Below are 23,500 nucleotides of genomic sequence, written 5' to 3'. Positions count from 1 at the left end.
TCCTCCTCGGTGACAGCAGCCAGGCAGCTCCATGTGCCTGGTGGGCTCTCGTACGCGTATCGGTTGGTGCCAAAACAGCGCTGGCAGCCTTCGATAGCTACAAAGCAGGATGTTTGTGGTCTAACTGAAACGAGCCAAGTTTGTTCCTTCAGGCAGACAGTGAAGGATGCTCGAGGCCGGAGCAGCTCAGTGCAGGCAAAGGCAGTCAGACACACATTCTGGAGACACCGGGCACGTGGATCCCAGCGTGGATTTGAGCCATGCTGACACTTTGGACGGTGTGTTGCTCCCCATTTGCTGCCATTTGCCTTTTTTTTTTTGAGCATTGCATTGCTGGCTGAGCGAGGAAGCGCAGCGAGAGTTGTGGTTCTTGGGTGGGGGGTCACAGCACAGGGTACAGCCGGTGGGGCAGACCCTGGGGGAGAGACCCCCAACGCTGCCACGTAACCAGCTGTCGGCAGGTGTTGGTCATTTTGGTCCCTGGCACAGTGTCACCACTGCGCGCTGGCTTCCCACCCAGAGGGGAAGGGAAGGGGAAAGCTGGGGAAAGAGAACTGTGGTCTGGGAAAGGATCATGTCCTCCTCTGGGCTTGCTGCTCAGCACTTCTGCACCACGCAGTGCTGCGAGCTGCGTGGGAGCGGTGGGACTGGGGTCTGCGTGCCAGGACAGCTGGGCAGGGCACAGGCAGGGCAGGGCCAACCCAGGTGAGCCCCACCTCTGCCTCTTTGCACGCCGTTAGGAAACTAAAATCCAGATGATATCCTGGTAAAACCATCTCATTTCTGAAGGGTTAAAGAGAATGAGTGAGAAGGCTCTTGCCTTGGGAGTCTCTGCTTGCAGACGTTCCCTTGCTATGACGTCCTCCTAATGTGTCCCTGCCAAGGCACCAGCTCTTTAAATCCCTGGCTTTAAACTTCTGTAACACCTCCCTATAACTGGTCTTATTATTGCCTGGAAGTGCCTCACAACCTCTTCTTGAGGAATTTGGATCATGACATACTTGGTTGATCAGGAATAAAAAAATCAGCTGGTGCGACCAGAAATGATTGAAACTTCCAGGGAAGAAGGTGAGACATCACAGGATTGTCACTCCCTCCCCAAATGGCCAATGTCCTCATCCGTCCTCCCCCTCTTAGGGAATGGCAGCAGAGAGTATGGAGGGGGCTGTGCCTACCTGGAGATACCTACCTGGCAATCTCACATCTGCCATCCTCCTTGCCCCTGCCTGCCCCGTCCCTCACGTGCTACCTGGCCCCAGGGTTCAGGCAGCACCCTGGACCAGGACTCCCTGCCCTGGTTCTCCTCATCTCCCGTGGCTTTGTGTGATGGGCAGAGGAGCAGCGGGCAGTGCCCAGGGGGGTCAGAGTGGAGACCCCACGAGGAGGGTCCAGCCAGAAGCACAGCCCCCCCGGCCTCACGGCATGAAGTCACCGGCTGGAAGTCATGAGCAGGAGCCCAGCAGCGGTTCCCTCCTCAGGCTCAGCACAGGAGGAAACTGCAGCCATCTGCTCTCTTACAGACCGTGGCCATTTCCTGCCTACAAAATACCTGGCCAGCAAGATTTAGGTGTGGATAGATTTTATGTGACAGAAATACATAACGTTGGATGTAAGCGCTGTGTTACCAGCATTGGAGCAGTGCAGCACAGGGCTCTGGGGTGGAGGTGGACGGAGGGCGGCGTAGCTCAAACCTTCACAGGAGACTCGGGCTCAGAGACCCCCCACCGAAGCACCTCCTGAGGAGGAGGATGGCTCCATTTATATCTTCTGATGCAGTCGGCAATGACACGGCACAGCACTGGCTGCACAGCCCAGCCGTGTCCCCGCAGGGACACCAGCCTTGCAGCAACACTCCAGGACTTCTCCTCTCCCCCAGCTCCTGCTGCCTCCCGAGCGTCCTGCCCTCTTGCAGGCCTGGCGCTGGCGAGACAAATCTTGGAAACTGGCTGGAGGAAATAAGAGGAGTTTGTAAAATCATTTATTATTTTAAATGTCCGTTTTCCTGGAGGTGAACCGGGATCTGATGGGGATCAAGGCCAGTGACAGTGGCTGCCAGCTACCATGTCACCATGTCAGTGAGGGCTGACATCTGTGTGGGTTTCTGGAGGAGGGCAGGAACAAGCTCTGTGAGCCTTGGGGATGCCATTTGCTGAGCTATTAATGCAGGGAAGTGTAATGATCATAGGATGGAAGAGACTTCACCCTGTGTTTGCACAGAGGTAGCGTCCTGCTCTGAGCAGCCCAGCGTGGGCAGCCAGCGGCACGTGCCGGGGTCCTACCCAGCGGGTGGGAGATGCAGGAGGTCTGGGAGGTCTGATCTGATGCTTGTCCCCCGGTCTCCTCCCGCAGACACACTGCTTTGGTTCCTTCTTCTTGGCCATGTCTTGGCTATGCCCGTGTGCTGGGCAGGCTGGGGTGGACGGACTGCGAGGGCTCCCTGGGCTCTGCGCTCCTCTGTCCTGAGCGGGGAAGCCCTGCAGAAGAGGGGCTGCTGGTGGCCTGGTGCTGGAAAGCAGCGGGGACAGAGGGTGACAAAGCACAGGGGAGTCCTGAGCATCCCGAGGAGACGGGCATCCCCTGGGGAACCCCAAAGCTGGCTTAGTGCAAGGTATTCATTAGCAAAAGAATTGGGTCTGCGGAGGACAGTGGTGGCAGCCACACTCCTGAGGCACTTGAGCTTTTCACAGAGCTGGTACCAGCCTCTCCTCAAGGACTGGTGTGGAGGATGCCCAGGATGGGACCATCTTCTGTCCTGCTCCTGCTCGGCACAGGGGTGGGCAGGTCTCTGTGTCCTGCTGCTCCCTGTGGGAAGGAACAGGATATTCAGCGCCAGGCCGAGAGCTCGGCTCAGCCGGTGCCTGGCCAAGGACGGTCTCTAACCTGGGCAGGCTGTCCTGGTGCTAGAGCTCAGTAGATGATCCACCACCTCGGGGGCTGCCGTTTTCCGCAGCATCTGGCACACGAAATGCCACGTAGGGGCACTTCTTCACATTGAGGCACACGAGCTTCTCGAGCGACGCTGTCTTAACTATCTCAAAGCCAGTTGCTCCACCGAACGTACTGGGTTTCCAGTACTCTGGAGAGCAGATGGGGTTTCCAAGAAGACCCTTCAGGGAAAACGGAGCTCCGATCTCCACCATGCTTTCCCCAAAAATACCATTGGGTTGGGGTTTCTCAAGCAGCAAGCCTGGATAAAACTCCAGAGCATCAATGTCTCCGTAAAGCTCTTCCAGCTCTGCCGCCTTCTCTTCCTCTCCTGCACCAAGTGAACATCAAGAGTGGTTTAGCAAGGGAATTGCCCCCAGCAAGGACTGGCCTTGCTGTGGGTAACGGGAATGTGGCAGCAGCAAGCCCAGCTCCCACGCACTGCCCTCCAGACCTCATCCAGCCCCGCAGGAGGAAGGACCCCGGAGCCAAGGCATCAGCCCTGGCTGCTCTGCCGGGCCAGGCCAGCACAGGGGGTGCAGCTCGTGGTCTCGTACCCTGCCTGTGGGCACAGAGCATCTGCACAGCCCCAGTGAAGCCCCGAGAGCTCTTGCGGCAGCGCTGCAGCCCTACCTGTTAGCTCCTGAAAGGACTTGTAGGGCTTCATGCCAAACCTCTTCCGATACTCGTTAAATGGCTGTAGCCTCAGCTGCCGGGATTCCTCGATGACCCCAATGGCCACTTTCAAGACATTAGCATTGATGGTTTGTCCCCCACCGATCTGGAGGACAAGAACACAAGGAGGAGCACATGTACGGCACGAGGCAGCACCAGCAACTGCTCCAGGGGAGCCACCACACTCGAGCATCCATGTCCTGGGCATGGTGACATGGAGACCAGCATGTCACCCCAGCAGTAAGAGTGGGGATCACTGGACAGTGCCAAAAACCAGCCATAGAGTCCTGTTCCCAGGGCAGGTCAGGGAATGGTGCAGGAGAAGCCCCAGATGGACAGTGACCCACTGGCCTGGGAGGAGGGGAGAGACCACGAGGGTTTGGGGTCGTGGGGAGAACCCAAGCACCCAAAGAGCAGCTGGTCTGCGCCTCAGCCTTGCTGCTTTGCACAAGCAAAGAGGGTCAGAAATGTAGATGTAATCGCTGGGAAGGAAACATCCATGTGATGGCAGCAAAGAACAGCACCAGACCAGCTGCTCCCATGCCACAGCAGGATTCTATGTGTGACATGCAACCCACTGCCTTCACAGTACCACCAGCATCCCTCCTGGGGTCCCACAGCCCCGGCACTGGCAGGGAGGGGAGAGCAGGACCTTACCCTTCCTGCAATCTGCTTGGAAAAGGACTCCACCAGCTCCTCCACGCCGTAGTCCATGAGCATGGAGGTGTTGTAGAGGAACTGCTCATAGCTGTACTCCTCCCCCTGGATGATGAAGGAGTCGGGCATCAGCCCGTGCCAGTGATAGAGCTGGTTGAACTCCACCGCGATGCGATTCCGGTACTGGAACTGAGTCCCAAACAGCAGCTCGGGGTCGAACTTGAGGCTCAGGTAGTACCCGCTGAGGTGCTGGACATAGTCTTCAATGACAATCTTAATGGTCTCCCCTGGGCAGGAGGTGAGAGAAGCAGCTGTCAGCTGGCAGCAGCCGGAGCTACCAGCTCTGAGATGTTACCCATGTGCTATGGCAGCACGTCCCAGCACCCATCCACCACCTGGGACCTTTCTGACTATGGGCTTGTTGAGCTGGTTGGAAATTTCTTTTCAGTGAATTATTTTTTCACCAGCAAAGCTCAGTCTGCCAAAACTGAAATGGTTCCTGAGGAAAGCTGACCTCGATATGCTTCTTAGAGATAATATGGTGACACGGCTTTTTTCTGGATTTTGGTCAAAAAAAGATTTTTCATGAGATTAAATTTATAATTAACATTAAAATGAAATAATTCAAAATTATGACAAAATTGTTCAAAATTAATTTTCTTGATGGACCGAAGCCAGTTTTTGCTCTATGGCCCAAAGCCAATAATCCCCAGAAGGCTTCCAGAGAAACTCCTCCAGCCTCTAAAGCCAGCCTGGCCACCACCCTCAAACACAGACCGACCAACGCCCAAGTCCTTCGGGCTTGCCCAGGGAGGTGGGACACGGGGCTCCGTGGTGCCCCAGCCCTGCGGCGCCGCTGGTCCTCACCGATGAGGATGAGCCGAGCCGTCTGGAAGAGCTGCTCATCGCTCCAGGTGGGATGCTCCTGTTTCAGGACGTCGCAGACGCGGTTGTGCTCGCGCAGCCAGAGCGTGGCGTACATGCAGAGCCCCGGCAGCAGCCCAAACACCTCCTGCCCCATCGCCAGCTGCTTCTCTTTGGGGATGGCAGACGGGTAGACCATGTGAACCGGAGCATCGGTGACCATGGGGGGATACACCTCGCCATCCACCACCTTGGGACACAAAAACGGGATGGCAGAAAGGGAGAAGGGGAGAAAATGACCCCAGTGAAAGCCTGCCCAGCCGGGACCTGCCTCCCTACGGGCACCACGGCTGCTCTCCTGCAAGCGGTGAGTGGGACAGAAACATCTCCCTCATACAGCCCTGACTGCTGCCGTCAGAACAGCTGCACCCCAAAGCTTGTCCCTCTGGCATGGCACCTCCAGCCAGCAGCCACACGGGACATCAGGGCTGGGATCTCCTGGGGGCTACCAGAGGGACATGGGCTTCAAACAACCCTGGATCACAGGGCTGAGGTGTGCTTCGGTCGTGCCAGGCGGTACCTGGAATTTCAGCTTCCCGTCTCTGAAGAGTCGCAGCTGGTGCTGCCGTTCCAGGTTGTCCCCGTACAAGTGCCCGAGGTCGACCTGCCGAGAGAGCCTGGCGTCGAGGCTGCTCCGAAAGGCCGTGCACACCCCACTCCCCCTCCTCACTCCCCGCATAACCCCGCACCCCCTGCTCCAGCACCCCTCACCCCATGCCCCAGCGCTTTGGTGAAGCCGCGTCCCATCTTCCCGGATGTCTTGAAGAACTGGTGGGTGAAATGCTGGGCGAAGAAGGCAAACATCAGGTTGGTGCCCTGGGGATCGGCTTCAAACTTCCGCCGCAGCAGGAACCTCTCCGCCAGGAGCTGGGGGTCGGGGAGCTGCTGCTTCCCTGTGAAGGATGGAGGTTGAGGGCAGATGCCCCACGCTGACCCAGCTGGGTACCAGCACTGGCCGTGGGGCTGTTGGCGAGCACTGCTGTGTCTGCTGCAGCACCAGGCACTGACTTGTCTGCACAGACACCTTACAGCCCTCTTACACAGACCCAGACATGCCCCAGCAGCTCAACCTGAGCTGTCCCAGCAGTGTTTTGGATGTCATCAAGCTCCTCCTGCCCGTGGGACCAGCTCGGGCAGGACAGCGGCAGCACGTGGCACTGCCAGCGGTGCCTGGCAGATGTGTCCATGGCAGCGAAAGCTCGGGCACGGGTGAGTGGGAAACACTGATGCTGCGCCAGGAATGGACTCAGGGTGCTGCTCCAGCAACTCAGCCCCATGCCTGGCACCACACAGTGCCAGCCCCCCCGGGCCAGCCACGTACCTTTGGTCCCCATGGGCGTCGGGCAGTTGTCCGGCACGGGTGGGAGGACGCGGGTGTAATAGCTGACATTGGCGTAGGCCTCCCAGCTGATGTAGCTGTAGTCAGAGTTGAAGGTGGGGGGGCTGGGGATGAGATTGGCACGAACTGGAAGGAGAGAGAGGGGGTCACCATGGTGGGGCCCGGGGCATGGGGCAGCACCCCACAGGCTCTGCCCCCAGCCCCTGCCCACCCACTCAGTGCTGCCAGATGTCCTCCCCTGACACTCCAAAAACCAGAAAGGGGCCAGCAGCGGAGGCATGTGGGCGTCCCAGGCTTTGCTCCGAGCCTTTTAAAGGCTGCAATTCCCCGCAGAAGGATCATCCTAATGCACTAATGGATTCTTGGATGATGAATGAGATGGCAACCACATAGAAATGGTAACACCAACAGCCAGAGCCTTGCGAACGTGTCGCTATGGCTCCAAGGGCTGGAACCTAAATATTTATGCAAAGAGGTGAATACGGGGACATGAGTAACAGGGGCCATATTTCCATGAGCTGCTTTCCGTGTGACTGCTTAAGAGCCCTTTGGCCCAGGGAGCACAGTGTGCTGAGAGCTGCTCGTTTTCCATCTGGCTGGCAGCCTGCTCTGGGCAGGGTGGTGGGGTGATGGGGTGAGGGGGTGACAACCTCCCTGGGTCTCCCAGTGAGGTGACTCAAGCCTGGTGCCCACCATGCCTGTGGGAGCTGCTCAGCATTGCTGCAGCCATGCTACCTGCACCTCTGCTGATGCCCGGGGGGAGTCCCCAAAGTCCTGCTGCACCCCAAGACCCGCTCCAACCCCTTACCTGTGAGCACAAGTCTCATGAGTGTGTCCCTGATGAAGGTGCTGTTGATAATGTCCCAAAACCACCTGAAGTGGGTCAGGATGAAGTGGTAGAAGGCAGGACTGGGCTTCAGCAGGTTGTGGAGGCGCGTCCAGAGCTCGGCTGGGGAGACAGACCAGGTAAATCGCTCATCCCACTAACGAAGCCCGCTAACGACCCCGGCTCACCCGCGCTGTCGCCACTGGTGGGAGCGTGTGCTGCAGGCACAGTCTGTCGCACCAGGACCCACAGGTGCCAGCGGTCCTGCGGGCCAGAGAGACTTACGAGAGGTGCAGTTGGCCCCGAAGTATCCCGTCCGCGTGCAGTCACACTCGTATCCTCCCAGGCCGACCCTCACACACACCCCTTGGTGCTGGCAGGGGAAATAGCAACAGGGATTCACTGCAGGGAGAGAGAGACATCACCACCACAGTGTCACTGTGACCGGTGGCTCCCGGCTCCTCATGGGGTGACGCTGCCCCGGATGCAGCCGAGCCGGGTGCAGCTCAGGGGGATGCACCCTGGGGGGGTTCCCCTGAGACAAGGTGCTTTGATGCCAGCCGCCTCCGTGAGCCCAGTCCCAAAGTCTGGTGTCAGCAACATGGTACAGGAGCTGAGCACTGCCATGGCCATTGCAATACCAGGCCTGCAGTAGATATTATGGCTCAGCTTTTACCTCCCTGGAGAGGTATTTTGGGCCAGAGCATCGCTTCAGCACTGTCCCTCCTTCCTTGTGGAAATTAGCTTTGTCTGAAACACCCAGGATTGCCAAAGGAACTGTCTGCACTCGCAGCCACACACTGACGGGTGCTGCAAGCCCCAGACCCAGCTCAGGCTGTTGCTGCCAGGGCCGTGCCCTGCCTGGTGCCCTGTGCCACCACGGGGCCACGTCACGGTGGTGTCCTGCACGGCCAGGGCTGTAGTCTTGTGCACAGGGGGCTGCTGTGCCCCTGGAGTCCCAGCACAGGATAAAGCAGCACAAACACAGCACCAGTGTTAATAATAATGGCAATTGTCAGGGCTGAAGTTTGCTTTGGCAAGCTGCTCCTCTGCCCTCACAGCCCTGAGCGGATGAAAAGGGCCGATGGCTGAGCTCCCTCCCGCCTGGCCCCTTCCTCCGCTGCCCTCATGCCCCAGCCTGCAGGCGTGAGATAAGGGCCCCTTCCCGCCCGCCCCCTGGCAGCGGGATCCCGGGGGACACAGGGAGACCCCCCGTGACATAAAGCAGCTCCCGGCTCTGGGGTGGTGCGAGGCACCCATCCGCACCAAGCCCCTCCGATCCGCCCTGAGGCACTTTGTAATTCCACCATTCGCAGCCCCTCCAAGAGCAGCAAAACTCGGGGGAGAAAGAGAACCAAGAGCTGGGGTGGCCGGAGACCCCTCTGCCTTTCATTAGCCCAGGGACCGGGCTGGAAATTCAGATGTCCTCTGCCACAGCTGCCTCCTGAACGCCTCACGGCGCTGGGTCAGTCCCCGCAGACCCAGGATGGAGCCTTTGTGCCAGGAGAATAAAAGTGCCAAGAGACAAGACCTCCTGGAACACCCCCGGCTGAGGATTTCGGGGTGCATCTGCAGGACGGTGGTCACCACCCCCACCGGGACACAGCGCTTGGGGACAGGGGTGCCACCAACACACAGCGCTCAGCTCCGGTGCCACCGGCTGCGGGGATGGGGACGGGCAGCGTGTCCTCAGCACCAAAAGGGACCGAGAGCCGTTCCCGGTGTGCCTGGTGTCATGGCTGATGAAGGAAGGTCTCCCGCAACCATCGGCCGCTCCATGTGCTCCATGAGCTCACCAGGCCCCCGCCGGACCTGGTTCAGATTCTTCTGGAATTTGGGAACAGGTTCCAATGCTGGGGTGGAGTGACAGGCATGCAGAATAGAAACCACATTTTTTCCATAGGAAATTGCAGCTAAAAATTAACATCTTTGAAAAATAAGGCTAATTTTGCAAAGTTGCTCAGTCTCCCAGGCAGCCACATGCTCGGGGCAGGGCAGGGGCTGCCCAGGAGCCCAGGGCTTGGCCGGCAGCTCTGCCCCAGCTGCACTCAGCCCTGTGACCCCAAATCCCTCACGTCACAGGGGCCGGCTTGCAAAGACGCGTTCAGCTCCCAGCCCTTCCATCAGACTCCCTTTCATCTCAGATCTTTTCATTTATCCAGATGAGGCAGCAGGCAGGTTCTTATTTATCTCAGACAAATTAAGGTCAGACCACCCGTTCGGTTTTTTGCAAGATGGGAACTTTTGCAAAGGGAGCCATGTTGCAGCGCAGCTGGTGCATCCTCCGGGCTATTCCTGCGTCGGTAGCTCTACACTCAACTCTGCTGCAAACTTTGCAAGCAACTAAAAGTGCAGCCCCGTGCCGTGCCTGGTGCAACCCGGGGGGATGCGGGGATGCCTGTGGGCACCGCAGCCTGGGGCTGGGAGGATGCTGCATGCTGGCAGGTCATGTCCTGCCCCATCCCTCCAGCTGGCGTGGGGAGCCAGGAGAAGTTCACTACTTTGCCGGGGATCTCCCCGGCGCGGGGTTCGATGGCGTGTCGTGGCTGAGCACTCCTCCACGGCGGGTTTGGCAGCACGCCGGGCTTGGCCGAGCTGCCTCCTCCTGCGGTTCACGGCGGTGTCAGCGCCGCGGGGGCTCGGAGGTGGGGTGGGACCAGCATGTTCCAGCCAAAAGGACAGGAGGGGGACGGAGCGTGTCCTGGCCCGCGACAGCAACCCCCTCACGTCCTTTCGGAGCCTCCCTCCCGCCATGGCTCCCTGCCTCTCCCCACCCCAGCCAGGAATCCTGCGCCGGGATGGCTCCAGGTGTGGGGGAAGCTGCTGCCAGCCTCCGCGCTGGAGCACAGCCCCCTCCGTGACGGCAGAGCTGGTGAACATGCTCCATCACTGCTGAAAAATGCCAGATTTCGGGGACAACATCCGCTCTGCGAACCGCAGCCAAAGCAACCTGGGGTGAATCACGGCCAGGCTGGAGCAGGCTTGTTTGATGGGACATGGCTCCGCGGCCGCAGGCTTTGAAGATGATGAAAGGCTCACGCACTTGTTTTTCTGATTCAGGGAGGTTTCCTCGGGCCCACGAGCTGTTCATAGCACAGACAGTGCAGCCAGATTGTCATCTGCAACCACTTCGGCGGCACCATGAGCAAGAGCAGCGTGCCAGGGCCGCAGCTGCACACCACGTGGGGCTCAGCGATCCTCCTCCCTGCACCTGAGCCCAGCTGCCAGCCCCAAGGAAGGGCTACGGGCGGGCAGCCGGACTGGCTGAAGGGGGTGATGCAGCCCTGGGACTCTCGGTGTGGCAGCAGGCCCCCCCCTTTGCAGCCACACACCACAAGGCAGATGATGTTTGGGTGCTGCCACACCTCCCATTTGCCAATGGGTGAAACGGTGTGAACTGTGGAATGGCTGTGGAGAGGACGGTCAGGTTTATTTTGCAATAACACTTGTGCAAAACTACACCCCTGAAGGCAAGCCAGGAGCCAAGAGCAATATCTGCAGGGGAAAACAGAGAAATACCATGGGACCAGCTTGGCTCCGCTCACAGCCAGAGGAAAATTCTACAGAGAGTAAACATCACGGCTCGGAGACAAGGTCCAGCCAGCAAAGAGTCAAGCAGAAGTTCTCTAAGCAGCAAACACCAAGGAAGCAGATCCCAGAGTAAGCCAAATTCTGTTATTTGGTCTCCAAGGGCAAGATTAGGCTGTGGTCCTCCTGGCGCAGCACTGGGGAGGAGCAGGAGCCTGGTCGCTCTGCTGACAGCACCTTGGGGCACAGCGCAGTTCCCCGAATTCCTCAATCAGATATCTCCCTCCCTAATTAAGGCTTGGAAGAGAGCCGTCCTTTCATGTATATCCCAGGTATACTTTTTCTTTCCCCCACGTAGTGAAATTTGCTTTGATCCTGGCGTGCAGCAGTCAGCTCCAGGGGTTGGTCACGACTGCGTCATCGCCATCCCAGTGTGCGTCTGTCCCCACTGCTTCAGGCATGCAGGTTCTCTGTAGGTCCCCAGTGGGTCCCCAGTGGGTCCCCAGGCCCTGTCCTGTGCCCCACAGGACACACGGAGGTGGCTCCTGGCTGTCCTCAACCCCCAGGAGGAGCTTCTCAGGGAGACGAGATCCATGCCAGGAGATGGCCAAGCCGGAGGAGGAACCACACAGAGGCTGTCCCTTGCCTGTCCCCACCACTGTGGTCCAGCCCAGTGGGTGACAGCCAGGTCCATCCCATGGGGTCCCTCCTTTCGTGCAGACGGGCCCCGCAGTGGGGTGCCAGCTGCCTCCCCAGCACCAGCCCTCCTCCTCCAGCACTCGCTCTGGCTGCTCCTGCTCTGCCCCTCCAGCCCAAGGCCAACCAGCCCGGAGGGCTGCAGGGTGACTTGGCCATGCTGGGGGCACCCAACCCCGCTGTCCCCAGCAGCCAGACCTGCCACCTCCCTCCGGGTTGCACCCCGACTCCCGGAGTCCCCCGCAGAGCAGGCACAGCCACAGCCACGGGGCCTCAAGACGCTGCAACCCCGGGCCGTGTTCCCCTTTCGGACACGTATGCTACCGAAACTGGGAAGTCCCCACCTCGGGGTCACTCTTTTTGCACAGGACCCACTGCTCCAGCGCAGAGAGGTCCCCCCTTTCCCAGCAGGATGGCCACAGGGAGGGAGCGCGGGCGGTGGGAAGGGCAACGTGCCCCGCTCCGGCACTTGGCTCTGCCTGCTCAGCCCAGAGCCGCTTGGTGCAGGTCACTTCTCCCACAGTCCCGCTTCCCCCACAATGCGGGGGTGTCTGCTCAGCTCCACACACTCAGCTTGTGCCCATTTTGGGGGCTCTCAGGTTTGGGCACCTTGCTTCCCGTAGCGGCGGGTGAACCCGAGCGGGCTGTCGGAGACACCGTTTGCAGCGCAGATGGCCGGAGCCCCGCCAAGGGATGCAGCCCATGTGCTGGGGCTGGTTTTGCTGAGCACATTACTTTAGTGAGGAACTGTAAAACCTGAGAAGTGCCACGAGCTTCATGCTGGGATGGTGTTTTTCTGCAGGGAGGAAGGTCATTTCACGGAAGAGGGACTGGAGTCAACGACCCATTAAGGACCTGGAGGAAACTGCACTGTAGGGGCTGGGGATGGAGCTGGCGGGGTTCGAGATGTGGGTTTATGTCCCAATGTGAACCGCTCGGCACGTGGGCACGGCAACGAAACGATGGCTCAGGCCACGGGAGCCATCCCTGCTGCTCCCAGCCCTCCGTCCTCACCCCCAAACTGCAGTTTCACCCGGTACGTGTCTGGGGAGCGCGGGGAAGGGCCCTGGCCACCAGCGTCCATGGATATTGTCCCCTTCATTTTGAGAAGCCCTGTCCCAGCGGGGAGGCTGCAGGGAGCAGCCGGGGTGCTGGCCCTCAGCCCGGTGGCAGGGCTACCCCGGGGTGGCCCCAGTCCCGTCCTGGCTCGGGGCTCAGCGGTGGCCTTGGCGGGAGCCCAGCCCTGTCGTGCGGCCACTCTCGGACCAGTGACGGCTCCTCCAGCCTCTGCGTGTGGTCCCTGCGCGGCCGCAGCGGGAGGGAGAGGGGAAGTTTGTTTTTCACGGGTGATTTTACTCTCCGGTCAGGCGTGACCGGCCAAACTCTGCAGCTCCGGGGACTCTTGCCCCAGGCGGTGTCCTCGGGGCTCCCGGCCGCCCGGCTGCCCCTGCCTGCCCTGCCTGCCCTGCCTGCCCTGCCTGCCCCGCGGCCCCGTCCCGCCAGCGGCGAGGCGAGGACCAGTTCGGGGCGATGGGCGCGATCCCGCCCCCGGGGCCCCCCCGGAGCGCGGAGCCGTCCCGCAACGCTGGGGCTTGGGACAAACGCCCCGACCACTCCCGGCGACCCCACCCCCGTCCCGACCCCCGGTACTACACCCTCCGGGACCAGGTCCCCCCCGCATCTCCCGGTACTGGATCCCCCGGGGGTCTCCCGCCCGCCCTCCCGGTGCCGCCCCACCCCGCCCCGCGTACCGGAGCCGTCGGTGGCGGCGCTCCCGGGGGCGCAGAGCAGCACGGCGTGGGCGAGGAGCAGCCGCAGTCCCGCGGCCGGGGGGACCCGGGCCCGGCACCCACCGCCCATGGCAAGAGGCAGCTCCGCCGCCGCTCCCGCTCCGCCGCCCCTCCTCCCGCCCCCCCACCTCCTCCCGCCCCCCGACGGGAGGGGCCGCCTTCCCACAGCCCGGCCCGCCGGGGTTGGGGGGGGCTGCCCCTGCCCGCGCACCCCCTTCGGGATCCCCGTGGGCACCCCTGGGGCCCCGGCCGTGCCCTGAGCGCCGTGTCCCCCAGGAGCCCCGTGCCCATCTGCAGGTCCCCCGCTGTCCCTCCCAGTCCTCACCACCCCGAGCATCTCCATACCCATCTTCTGGTCCCCATGTCCCCCTGCATGCCCACGCCCTGGTCCCCACGCCCCCAGCATCCCCATGCCCACGTCCTGGTCCCCATGTCCCCCTGGTCCTCACATCCCCCTGCATGCCCACGCCCTGGTCCCCACGTCCCCCAGCATCCCTCTGCCCACATCCTGGTCCCCAGGATCCCCATGCCCACATCCCCTGATCCAAAAGTCACCTGCCTGAGTCCCCATGCCCTGGGGCACCCTATTACAGTTCGGGCAGCAGCACCATCCCCACAGTGTGACCGTGGGCTGTGGGCCTGGCTTGGCTCCCTCTGACCCACTGTGAGAGGCTGTTCCGGTAGCACTGCCCGACTGGCGCCAGGAGCCAGGCTGCCCACAGGCACCAACAGCCAGAAAAGCTGAGTTTATCAGTGAAACCATCGCTGGGTGTTTCCTGCCTGGCTGCTTTGTCCCCCAGCGCCAGCCTGATGACAGCGGGGACAGGATCAGGCCAGCCCAGGCCAGGCAGGCACCAGCCACCCCGCAGGGAGTGTGTCCGGCCGCATGACTGGGGTGAGCGAGAGCACAATGGGCTCCAGGCCTTGCTGGGCCAGCTGCAGGGGATGTCCCCGAGCCTGGTGGCACCCAGACCCCAGGGCTGTGGCTGCTCGCCCCATCCTGTGCTGCTCTGCACCAGCAGCAGAGACCCCGGCACGGGCCCGGGCGTGTTTCATGATTATCTCAGGTTTTGCTGTCACCCCCTTGCAGAGCAGCAGGAAGCCCCGGCAGGGCCGGGGGGTGCGCGGTTCCTGCGCGGTTCCTGCGCGGTTCCTGTGCTCAGCGTGGAAAGCGGCTGTGCGGTGGGGACGGGGCAGGAGCGGGACTGTGGGAGCCGGGCTCAGGCTGCGGGGCTTTGCTGGGTTCCAGCAGCAGGGAGGGGCTGTCCCCGCAGGGCTCGTGGCCTTCACAAGTGTCCAAAAATGAACAAGGGCCTCAGATCCAGCTTCAGCGGGAAAATGCATCAGCCACGATGCAAACATGAGCTCAGCAGGCTCTGGATGCACCCTCGTAGGGTGGGGACAGGGGGTGCCTCCCAGTGACGAACACACGCTGGAAACAAGGGGCAGGTTTTGCTGTATGTGCGCAGTTGGTGGGGTCAGCGTGTGCTGCTCCTGCCTGCTGCTCCTGCCTGCTGCTCCTGCCTGTGGGCAGTGCCATCCCTCCAGGCACTGCGCACCCAGCCGCTTGGCCTGGCCTCTGGCCTCTGAGAGGAAGAGTGGCCAAGCCGCATGGATGGGCACCAAACATAAAGCCACGGCAGGTCAGCGGTTGAGCACAGAGGGATGGATTTCGGCAAGATGTCGGGATGGTTTCAGCAGAAGCGTGGGGGGGACAGTGTCAAACACTCACCAGCGCTGGGTCCACCCCCCACTGCCACCACCGGCCCCATGGTGCCACAGCCCTGCAGAGAGCAAAGCGATTTATCCTGCGGGTGTGCATCTTTCCCCTCTGTCTCCACCAACACCCATTCCAACCTTTCCCCCTCCCTCCCCGCACCCAACTCCCAGTGATGTTGGCCTCAGCATTGGGACCTGGCAGACCCTGTGCCTCCCCGGGCCAGCCCGGCAGCCCTTGGGGGTGTCCTGGCTCCGGCAGCGCTCCCGTGCTCTCAGCTCCGCTCCCTTCCCTCTTGTCAGGTTTTAATAATCATTCGCTTGCACAATACGGGAAACGGTTGCAACAGCCCCAAGGCTGGCTGTCTCGCCAGGGCCACCGAGGGGCTGCTGTGGAGGGGTTGCCCCCGAGCTGCTGCAGGCAGGGGGGGTGGCCTGGCTGTCCTGTGCACCCCCACCACTCCTGGCATCTTGCCCAGTACCCGACCCCTCGCCCCAGGCGCTCGGTGCCACACTGGGCTGCTCAGCACAAACCCAGCAGCTACCGACCTCCCCGCTGCCAGCCCTGGCGGCCCACAAACCTCTTCCCATGGTGATGGCTGTCTGTCTGAGCTGCAGCCCAGGACGTCTGTCCTCATGTCCCACGATGGGAGCCAGCTCCGGGTCCCCAGATGAGCCAGAGCAAGGGCGGGCGGTGCTGCCTGGGCACGGCGAGGGGGATTGTGGCCCCGCAGCCTCCCTCAGCATGAGCATGAGGCCACCAGGGCACAGCAGGAACATCCAGGGGTTTGCCACGGGCTCGGCAATGTGGGCGCTGGGTCTGGCCAGCAAACACCCCAACATTGCTCTGTAGCAGCAAGGGGAAGCTCCAGCACGGTGCTGCCAAGCCCCACGTGTGCATCACGTCCTGGGGGAAGGCAGGAGGAAAGCAGACAAGTGAAAAGGTTTCCTCCGGCCTGAGGAAGGCCCTTGGAGGGGTGAGGGGAGGCTCTCATGGGGCAGTGGCACCGGCAGCCCTCGCCCCAAGCACCGCACCAGCCATTGACAGGCTGAGAACAAGGTCCACCCATGTCTGGTGGCTCAGCAGAGACGTCCCTCTCCTCCCTGCCGGCGGGGCTGGGGGTGGTGAGTGGTACAAGGGGTGTCCCCGGGTCTCTAGACCCCAGATCATGGCCTGCTGTGTGGCCCCGCTGTCACCAGTCACGGAGCCGGGGATGGAGCATGCGAGTTCCCAAAGTGCATGAACAGCCCAGAGTCTGCACCGGGAAAATGAACTCACATGAGCAGGTTTGGGAAGAGCAAGAGCCTCTCCAGAGCCGGGCAGATGTAGGGATGGGTGGCTGCTGCTCCTCCGAGCACAGGGTAGCAGCAGGAACGTGGCCTTGCCGTGGCTCCTGGGAGTGCTCCTCGCCAGCCAGCTGCTGGTGGGACTCTGGCTGGAGGGTGTCAGCCCTGAGCACCCAAAACCTTCTCAGGGATGACTGGAGAAGGTCCTGATGCCCGAGGGCCATCCCCTCTCCTCCCGTGCGGTGCCAGGGCCTTGCCGTGCCTCATGCCACGCTCCTGGCCAGCTCCCCTCAGCCAGCCCCGCTCCGGTCTCGTGCTGCCCTTCCGCTTTTTGCAGCAGCGGCCGCAGGCATCAGGGCTGCGGCTTTGCCCCTTTTCCTCTCGCAGCTTCCCTCCTCCTTCTGGAGACATCGCTGGAGTTTTGCTTCCTTTTTCTTTCCCCTTCCAGTGCAGGGGACACGCGACCGTGGCCCTGCTCCATCTCCGGCTCTCTCGGGGCTGTTGGTGCCGCCCTGGTGATGTGCTGGCACAGGACGGGCGCGGGAGCTGCCACGGGGGTCTTGCTCCAATTTAAAATAGGATGGGGAAGGCATTTTTGGGGGTGCGCTGAGCCGTGCTCGGATGCACCCCAAGCCCGTCCGGCGGAGCAGCGGCTCTGCTCGCGCGGTTCAAGGCCTGAGGCGCTGGTGAGAGGCCACGGCCGTGGCCTGACCCCGTCCAGGGCACCCCCTGGGCACATCCCGGGGCAGGGGACGGCGAGGCCCCGGTGCCGGCGGAGGAACCGGCGGGGCTGCAGGAGCCGGTGCTGCCGGCGCGTCCTCCCGTAGGGAGGCAGCAAAACACCGTCTATGGCAGCGCGGCCTCGGCTGGGGCTGCGGGATGCACTGGGAGGCACTGGGAGGCACTGGGAGGCACTGAGCCTGAGCTGCTCTGCCTTGGGCTGCCCCGCAGCCCCCCTCCGGTCCCCCGGCACCCCCTTCCCCAGGGTTTGGGGTGACTCTGCCTTTGGGAGCCTCAATGCCGCCGGGGCAGGGCAGCGGGACCTGAGAGCCTGGCGCAGGTTGGCACCCAAAACTCCTTCCCCCCCCCATCTTTCCAGGGGTGCTGGAGCCATGGGGTCACCCCAGGCTGTGTCCCCACAGCCGTGGAGTGGGGGACAAGGTGGCAGCTCAGGGAGCCCACCCCGGGCAGGCAAAATGCCACATGGGGCTGGCGTGGAGCCTTCCCGAGCCCTGCGTGGGGAGCAGAGCCGTGGGGCAGCCAAGAACCCCCATGGCTCCTCAGTCCGGTGGTCCAGGGGTGCCTGGGAGAAGCATGTCCCCTGATCCCAGGGCATCTGCATCCCGGGCCCAACCCACCCCTGCGCATCCTGAGAGGCTCCTCGGGTGGGACGTGGCTCAGCGGGTGAGCCCTTGACCATGGGCTGCAGGGGCTGGGCAGAGAACAGGGAAGCCAACCCCCCCGTTTTTCTACCGTAAGGTTAAGAGGCAACTGGTGACAAGTCCCCTGTGGGGAAGGTCCCAAATAACCACAGGAACTTCAATCCAGCACAGTGGCACAGGAGATGCTGGTAGCTGGAGACCCTGTACGGGGCATTGGTCAGGTCTGGTCTGCCCTGTCCCAGGCTCAGGGGGGCTGTGGGGGTGCAGGGCCAAGCAGGGCAGCAGTGGGGCAGCCCGGGGTGCGAAGTTCTTCCCTATGACCGAGCAGGGCTGGCAGCCCCTTCCCCAGCTCCATCGGGCACGGCGGCAGAGGACCCAGAGTTTCCTCTGGCACGGGGAGCTGACAGACGCTGTTTGGGGGGCTACAAATCAGAGCTGAAAAGCCGGGGCTGGACAGGCTGTCTGGGAACTCGTAACCTGAGCCCCAGGAAAGGAGGACTCAGGAAAGCGCTTTCAGCAATCATATTCATCATCTTCAGCTCAGACTCATTAGGCTCGCGGAGCCCAGCCCCGCCACCGCCAACGCCTCCCGCACGCAGATAGAGCCGCTGGCTCAGACAAATAAATGCTTCCAGCTTCCCGGTGGATGCGGCAGGTCAGGGAGCATCTGATGCCAATTACCAGTGGTGTAGGGTTCCCCGGCCGCGCTCGCCAGCACCGCGCAGTGAGGCGGCTCCCGCGCCCCAGCCCTCCTACCCGGGTCTGCCCTGCCCACGGGGGTGCTTGGCCGCCTACACGGCCCCTCCAGTTTGGAGCGGCCCCATGGATCACCCTCTGCTCCCCGTGTCAGGAGCCATGGGGGCAGCCAAGGAGGGGGAGTTTTAATCTCCCTTCGCAGGGGGAAGAGCAGCCCTGTGCCACCCATGTTTTGGGCTCCTTCATCCTAGGGACCAGCGCAGGGATCGCCCACCCGAGCGTTTCAGGGAATACTTGAAGGCCACCTCCCCCCATGGCCATTCCCACCGTGCTGGCCCAGCACTGGGCATCAGCGTGTCACTGCTGGGGTTTAACTCCCCCAGGTCACGGCCTCTCAGGCTGTCCCCATCACACCCAGGCATGGGACCAAGGCTGGAGAGCTGCCCCGGCTGGTGCGGCAGGTTTGGAGCCATCTCAGACAAGGGTCTGGCAGAGCCCCGGACGCTGGGCACCCACTTCAGCAAGTGGTGGGAGGCGTGTTGGGGCTGTGCATCCCCCTGTGACACCACATGGGTGCCCTGTGCCCCACTGTCCCCGCCGCACGTGGGTCCCAACAACATCCCTGGGGTGGCACATCCCCATCTCAGGGTCCAAGTAGAGGGGAGCCGTGGGACTCTCCATCGGGTTTAGGTCCAAAATTAAAGCAGACCTTGGAAACCCATGGACAGGGCTGGGAAGGGACCCCAGGGTCCAGGCACCCATCCGGAGTGGTGAGGGCAGCCAGTGCAGCCATGCAGCCTTGCCGAGCACTGCAGTGAGATGGGTGCAGGCGGCTCTGCTCGCCCAGCGGCTCTTAGGGGCAGCTGCACGTTTCCAATTCTCCAGGCTCAGGCCGGCCTGGATGTCCTTAATTGCCCAAAGGTCGGCGTCCCCGAGCCCGGGGCCACGTGTCGGAGGGACCCCGGGCAGGAACCTGACACGGACGCGAGTCATTCGGGATCAACGCTGGGGGCCAGGAAATTGCAACGGACATGAACCTAAATACGCCGCACGTCCCCCCAGGTAATCAGGGGCCGGGCCAGATTCCGGCTGACAGCTTAAATGCCTTAATTCCTCGGCCGCTGCGGTTCGAGGGGGTCCCGTGTGCCATGGGCTTCTCCCAAACGGACTCTGAGCTGGAGATTTGTCTATAATTGGAGGCATGTTGCATTCCCCTGAAAGTAGCCAGGTCCCGCTGGAGGGGGGCTGCGGGAAGGCAGCCATTTCCCTTATGGAATTATTTACCTGATTAGAGAGTTTATTTTATCAAAATTGCTTCAGAATGGGGCCACTCAGTGTGTCCAGCATGGGGAGCTCCCCGGTGGGGCTGGCGGCCTGGAGACAGGTAATTTGTGTGGTTAATGGTACTAATCCACCAGGCAATTGCACCAATAGATTTCACGGCTGCGAAGTGCTCTGTTCCCATTAATTAAAAATCTGTTAAGAAGATTAGCACATAAAGGTATCAAAAGAAACCCAGGCTTTCTTTCCCCACCAGCCCCCAAAGGCTAGTGTGGGAGTGCTGGATTGCTCACATTAGCACAAAAATTATTCTTTTAAAGGTAAGGGCTTCGCATCCAAAGTAACCGCTGACAGTTTTCCCTGACTTCCCTACCAAGAGGTCCTTTATGTTTAATTATAGTTTGTTTAAATTAGCCCTGATTGTTTGCCTGGAGTGTTAGCTTAAATATATTTTGAACGTGTGGTTCCCCTGTGCCCTGCCGGTGCGGTGCGAGGAGGGCAGCCTCCAGCCAAGCCCTGTGCCCCGGCAGGTGCCCCCACCGCGGGGCTGATGCTTGGGGCCATCCGGGAGGAGACGGGGGTCCAGGGGGGTCCAAACTTGGCATCCCCAGGTTGAGATGGTCACACAAGGGCGGGCGCCGGGGATGGCAGGACCCACCATCAGCAGGGCCTCAGCCACCAAACCCAGCTCTGCAGCGGGGGCTGGGCTGCAGTGGGCACCTCCCCGGCACTGTGGTCTGCCCAGACCCCACCAGCGGCTTCTCTGGCAGCAGGAGCCCCATGCCATCACCACCCGAACCCCGCGGACACCCCACTTCCATCCCCACGCTGCCGCTGCCGGCCAGCCCGGCCCTGCTCAGCCTCTCGCTCAGCGGCCGGTGCCGCTCCTGGCCTTTGTCCACAGCCAGACACTGAGCAAAACAAAAGCAAATTCCCCGGCAGCTGAAGGTGCCATTTTTACGGCTCGGCTGAACGAGGAAGTATTTTTTGATCTCTTAAAAATCCTGAATATTATCTGACAGTTTATCTTGTTTCTCCGCATCCGTGTCTTTGCAGCAACGCCAGCTCATTTACATGTGTATTGCGCCTGCCTCCACGGGTGCTGAGGTCAATTGAAACTCAAGAAAAGAGGAGAAATTTATGCAAAACTGTTGATTGCATTTGTATGTAATGAAATCATCCAATATTCATCTGACTATAGACTCTAATCTGAAAGGAGAAGTGAAGGACATAAGAGTCACTGGAAAGCAATAATGAGCTTCTGTAGTGATTAAAAAAGCACTTGAGCTTTCTGAAAATCCAGCCAGAAATCGTGTCTAATCAACACGGAATATAGGAGGCAGAGATTACATTGATACATTTTGCAAAGCTCACTGTTGAAAATGTATGCGAGCTGTAAACTCTGACATGCCATCCATGGTCTGTTTTATACAAATCCGGGCGGCACACAATCAGCGCCCGGGCTCGTCCCTGGCACAAAGCAATCTTGGTGTCTCTGCTCGATGACTCACAAGGAGCGCAATCACATCTATTTTGAAGAGCAATGTTGGTTTTTAACTATGTCGAGAGCTTCCAGCTTCCTCGGAGTTTTTCCTTCCTTTCGCCTCCGCGTTGCGTTTTCCCGTGGCCACGGGGCTCAGTCCGGGAGGTGGCGGGAGGCTGGTGCCTGCCCCGGTCCCTGCCCCAACCCCCTCCCCGGTGTGGCTGCCCCAGTTCAGCAGCTCAGAGCAAACCGGTCACGCAGAGCCGAGCGTGACCGTCCGGGTGGCCCCGGGAAGGGCGCGGGTCTCTGAGGGGGGTGAGATGAGCAGGGATGTGCACAGGGCTACCACTTGTGCCGGGAGTGTGACCCCCTTGGGGACCACCAGCCCATGGCAGCACTTGCCAGGTGGGAACCTGATGGTGCCCCAGATCCACACATGATGTTGGGAGAGGGCCCCCAGCGAGCGCGGCAGGGCCCGGAGAGCCCAGGGTACAGCTCGAGGGGGTCTGGTCATGGCCCTCCCTCGCCCCCTGCCCTGTCCTGAACCACCCAGCAGCATTTGCTGCTGAGGCCAAACCATTTGGTGGCCGAAGTGGCGTCACTGACATCAGATCCACGTTACACACGTTTTCTGGCCCATGGTCCCTTTCCCTGCAGGGTTATTCAGCGCAGCTGGAGCTCCTTCCCCTCCCGCCAACAGCATCAGCTGCAGCTTCTTATCAGCTCTGGGTGCAATCCAGGCTGGAGCCAAGTGAGAGGTTCCTGCTGATGCTGGTGGAGGAAGCTTTTGGAGCAGGCAGGCCTTGTGCTGCAGCTCCTGGAGTGGAGCAGCAGGTGATTTATGCAGCAAAAGGCAAAGTGGGACCCGTCCAGAGCCAGCCTGGGTGCCAGTCGGCTGCAGTCACAGTGAGTGTCTGTCCTCTCTTCTCCTGGGTAGTTTTTATGGTGGCCCATGGAGGTGGGGGGTGGCCTCCTGGGCCAGCATGCTGCCCTGCACCTGGCTGTGTGCAGCTGGAAGGTGCTGGGGCTGCAGCTGGTGCTTTTGTCCCTGGTCCTGTGGTGTGAGGTCCCACAGTGAGCAGGACGGGCTGCAGTGGCACCACTCTGGGGGCTCACGTGCTGCCTGCATTGCTTTGCTGGTCCCAGGGGTGAGAGCAGCATGTGTGGGGGCTGTGGCTGCTCCAGAGCACGGGGGGGAGGGGGGTGAGAGGAGGATGCAAACAGACCCACCAAACCCTCCCCTGCCATGGGGCTGTCAGCTGCGGTCACTTAGAGAACAGGCCTCTGCCTTTTTTCATATTTAAACGCTATTTTTGCACCTGGTTTTGCCTCACTGGTGTTGGCCAGCCCTGGGCCCCCTCCCGCTGCCTCCCAAAGGCGCCAGGCACGGCTGCGTTGGGGACAAGTGGCTCCATCCCCTGCCTGGCACTGGTGCAGTTTTCCCACTGTTTTAATTCATGTGAGATGCTACGGGGTAAGGAATAGAAGTAAATAGTTGGGGAAATTCCTCCGCGCAATGACCCCCTGCAGCCCCGCTGCCTGTCACCACCTCAAAGACTTGGAGACGGGGAAGAGGCCGGAGAAGCCACCGTGGGCAGCACCAGCCCTGCCTGTGCCTGCGCCAGCAGCAGCTTCTCCACCTGCCCTGGCTCAGACAAACACCCAGCTCAGCAGCTGCTGCTCTGGGGCAGGTACCAGGGAAACCCTCTTCAAGCTCAGGCTGTTGCTGGGATGCTGAGGCTGCAACAACAGCAAAAAAAGCCTAGTTGATAAATGTCAAAATAAATAATCGGCTGAAAGCAATTTACCGAGCCATGTAACTGCCCTGGGCTCGCCATTTTCCTTTATTCATTTATCATGGTAAGCGCTTTGGCCAAAATACACAAAGCAGAGAAATTGTTGACATGTGGGGCCCTAGCAGAGCAAATCCTTCATCCTCCTTCCCCTCCCCACTGCATACAAACTAACTTTTTGGGAGTTGTTTATTTAAGGACTGCAGAGCACTCTGTGCTCTTTGAACCCAAGTGCCTTGGGAGCGGGGCTGCGGGGCTGGCTGCCACCTTCCCTCCTCTTGCCATCGCCCAGGGCTGCAGGGAGGCCGCTTGCTGCTGTCAGGAAGTACCTGCTGGTGGTGAGGAGTTGAGCTGCACGATGTCCTCAGGACCCTGTTCTGCTTCTATCTCCTCCACCCCCTAAAATATGGTACTAGTGGCTCGTGTGCGCATTTCGGAACTGGTCAGGGAGGGCAGATGCTGGTTTTGGAAAGTCCCTGTGTTGGCTTTTGGTCTCGGTCCT

At 61.0% G+C, this 23,500-nt stretch overlaps 1 protein-coding gene across 3 annotated transcripts; it reads right to left on the bottom strand.

Annotated features, from left to right (window-relative positions):
• Nucleotides 1-1,956: 1,956 nt before the first annotated feature.
• PTGS1 (prostaglandin-endoperoxide synthase 1) lies at nucleotides 1,957-13,955 on the bottom strand. 3 transcript variants are annotated; one of them, XM_074846425.1, is made up of 11 exons: nucleotides 13,916-13,955; nucleotides 7,632-7,748; nucleotides 7,329-7,469; nucleotides 6,503-6,646; nucleotides 5,893-6,074; nucleotides 5,702-5,785; nucleotides 5,125-5,371; nucleotides 4,258-4,544; nucleotides 3,559-3,706; nucleotides 2,881-3,256; nucleotides 1,957-2,802 (listed from the first exon to the last, which is right to left on the bottom strand). In XM_074846425.1, exons 1-10 carry the CDS (start codon nucleotides 13,929-13,931, stop codon nucleotides 2,901-2,903), a joined length of 1,722 nt encoding a protein of 573 aa, XP_074702526.1. In that variant the 5' UTR covers nucleotides 13,932-13,955; the 3' UTR covers nucleotides 1,957-2,802; nucleotides 2,881-2,900. The 3 variants fall into 3 exon arrangements, with proteins under 3 accessions (XP_074702526.1, XP_074702524.1, XP_074702525.1); XM_074846423.1 differs by lacking the exon at nucleotides 13,916-13,955 and adding an exon at nucleotides 13,322-13,454; XM_074846424.1 differs by lacking the exons at nucleotides 5,702-5,785; nucleotides 13,916-13,955 and adding an exon at nucleotides 13,322-13,454.
• Between the last annotated feature and the right edge of the window lie 9,545 nt (nucleotides 13,956-23,500).

The sequence above is a fragment of the Strix aluco genome, chromosome 20 (assembly GCF_031877795.1).
Source record: "Strix aluco isolate bStrAlu1 chromosome 20, bStrAlu1.hap1, whole genome shotgun sequence".
NCBI classification, from domain to species: domain Eukaryota; kingdom Metazoa; phylum Chordata; class Aves; order Strigiformes; family Strigidae; genus Strix; species Strix aluco.
This window is presented reverse-complemented; position numbering and strand designations above follow the sequence as displayed.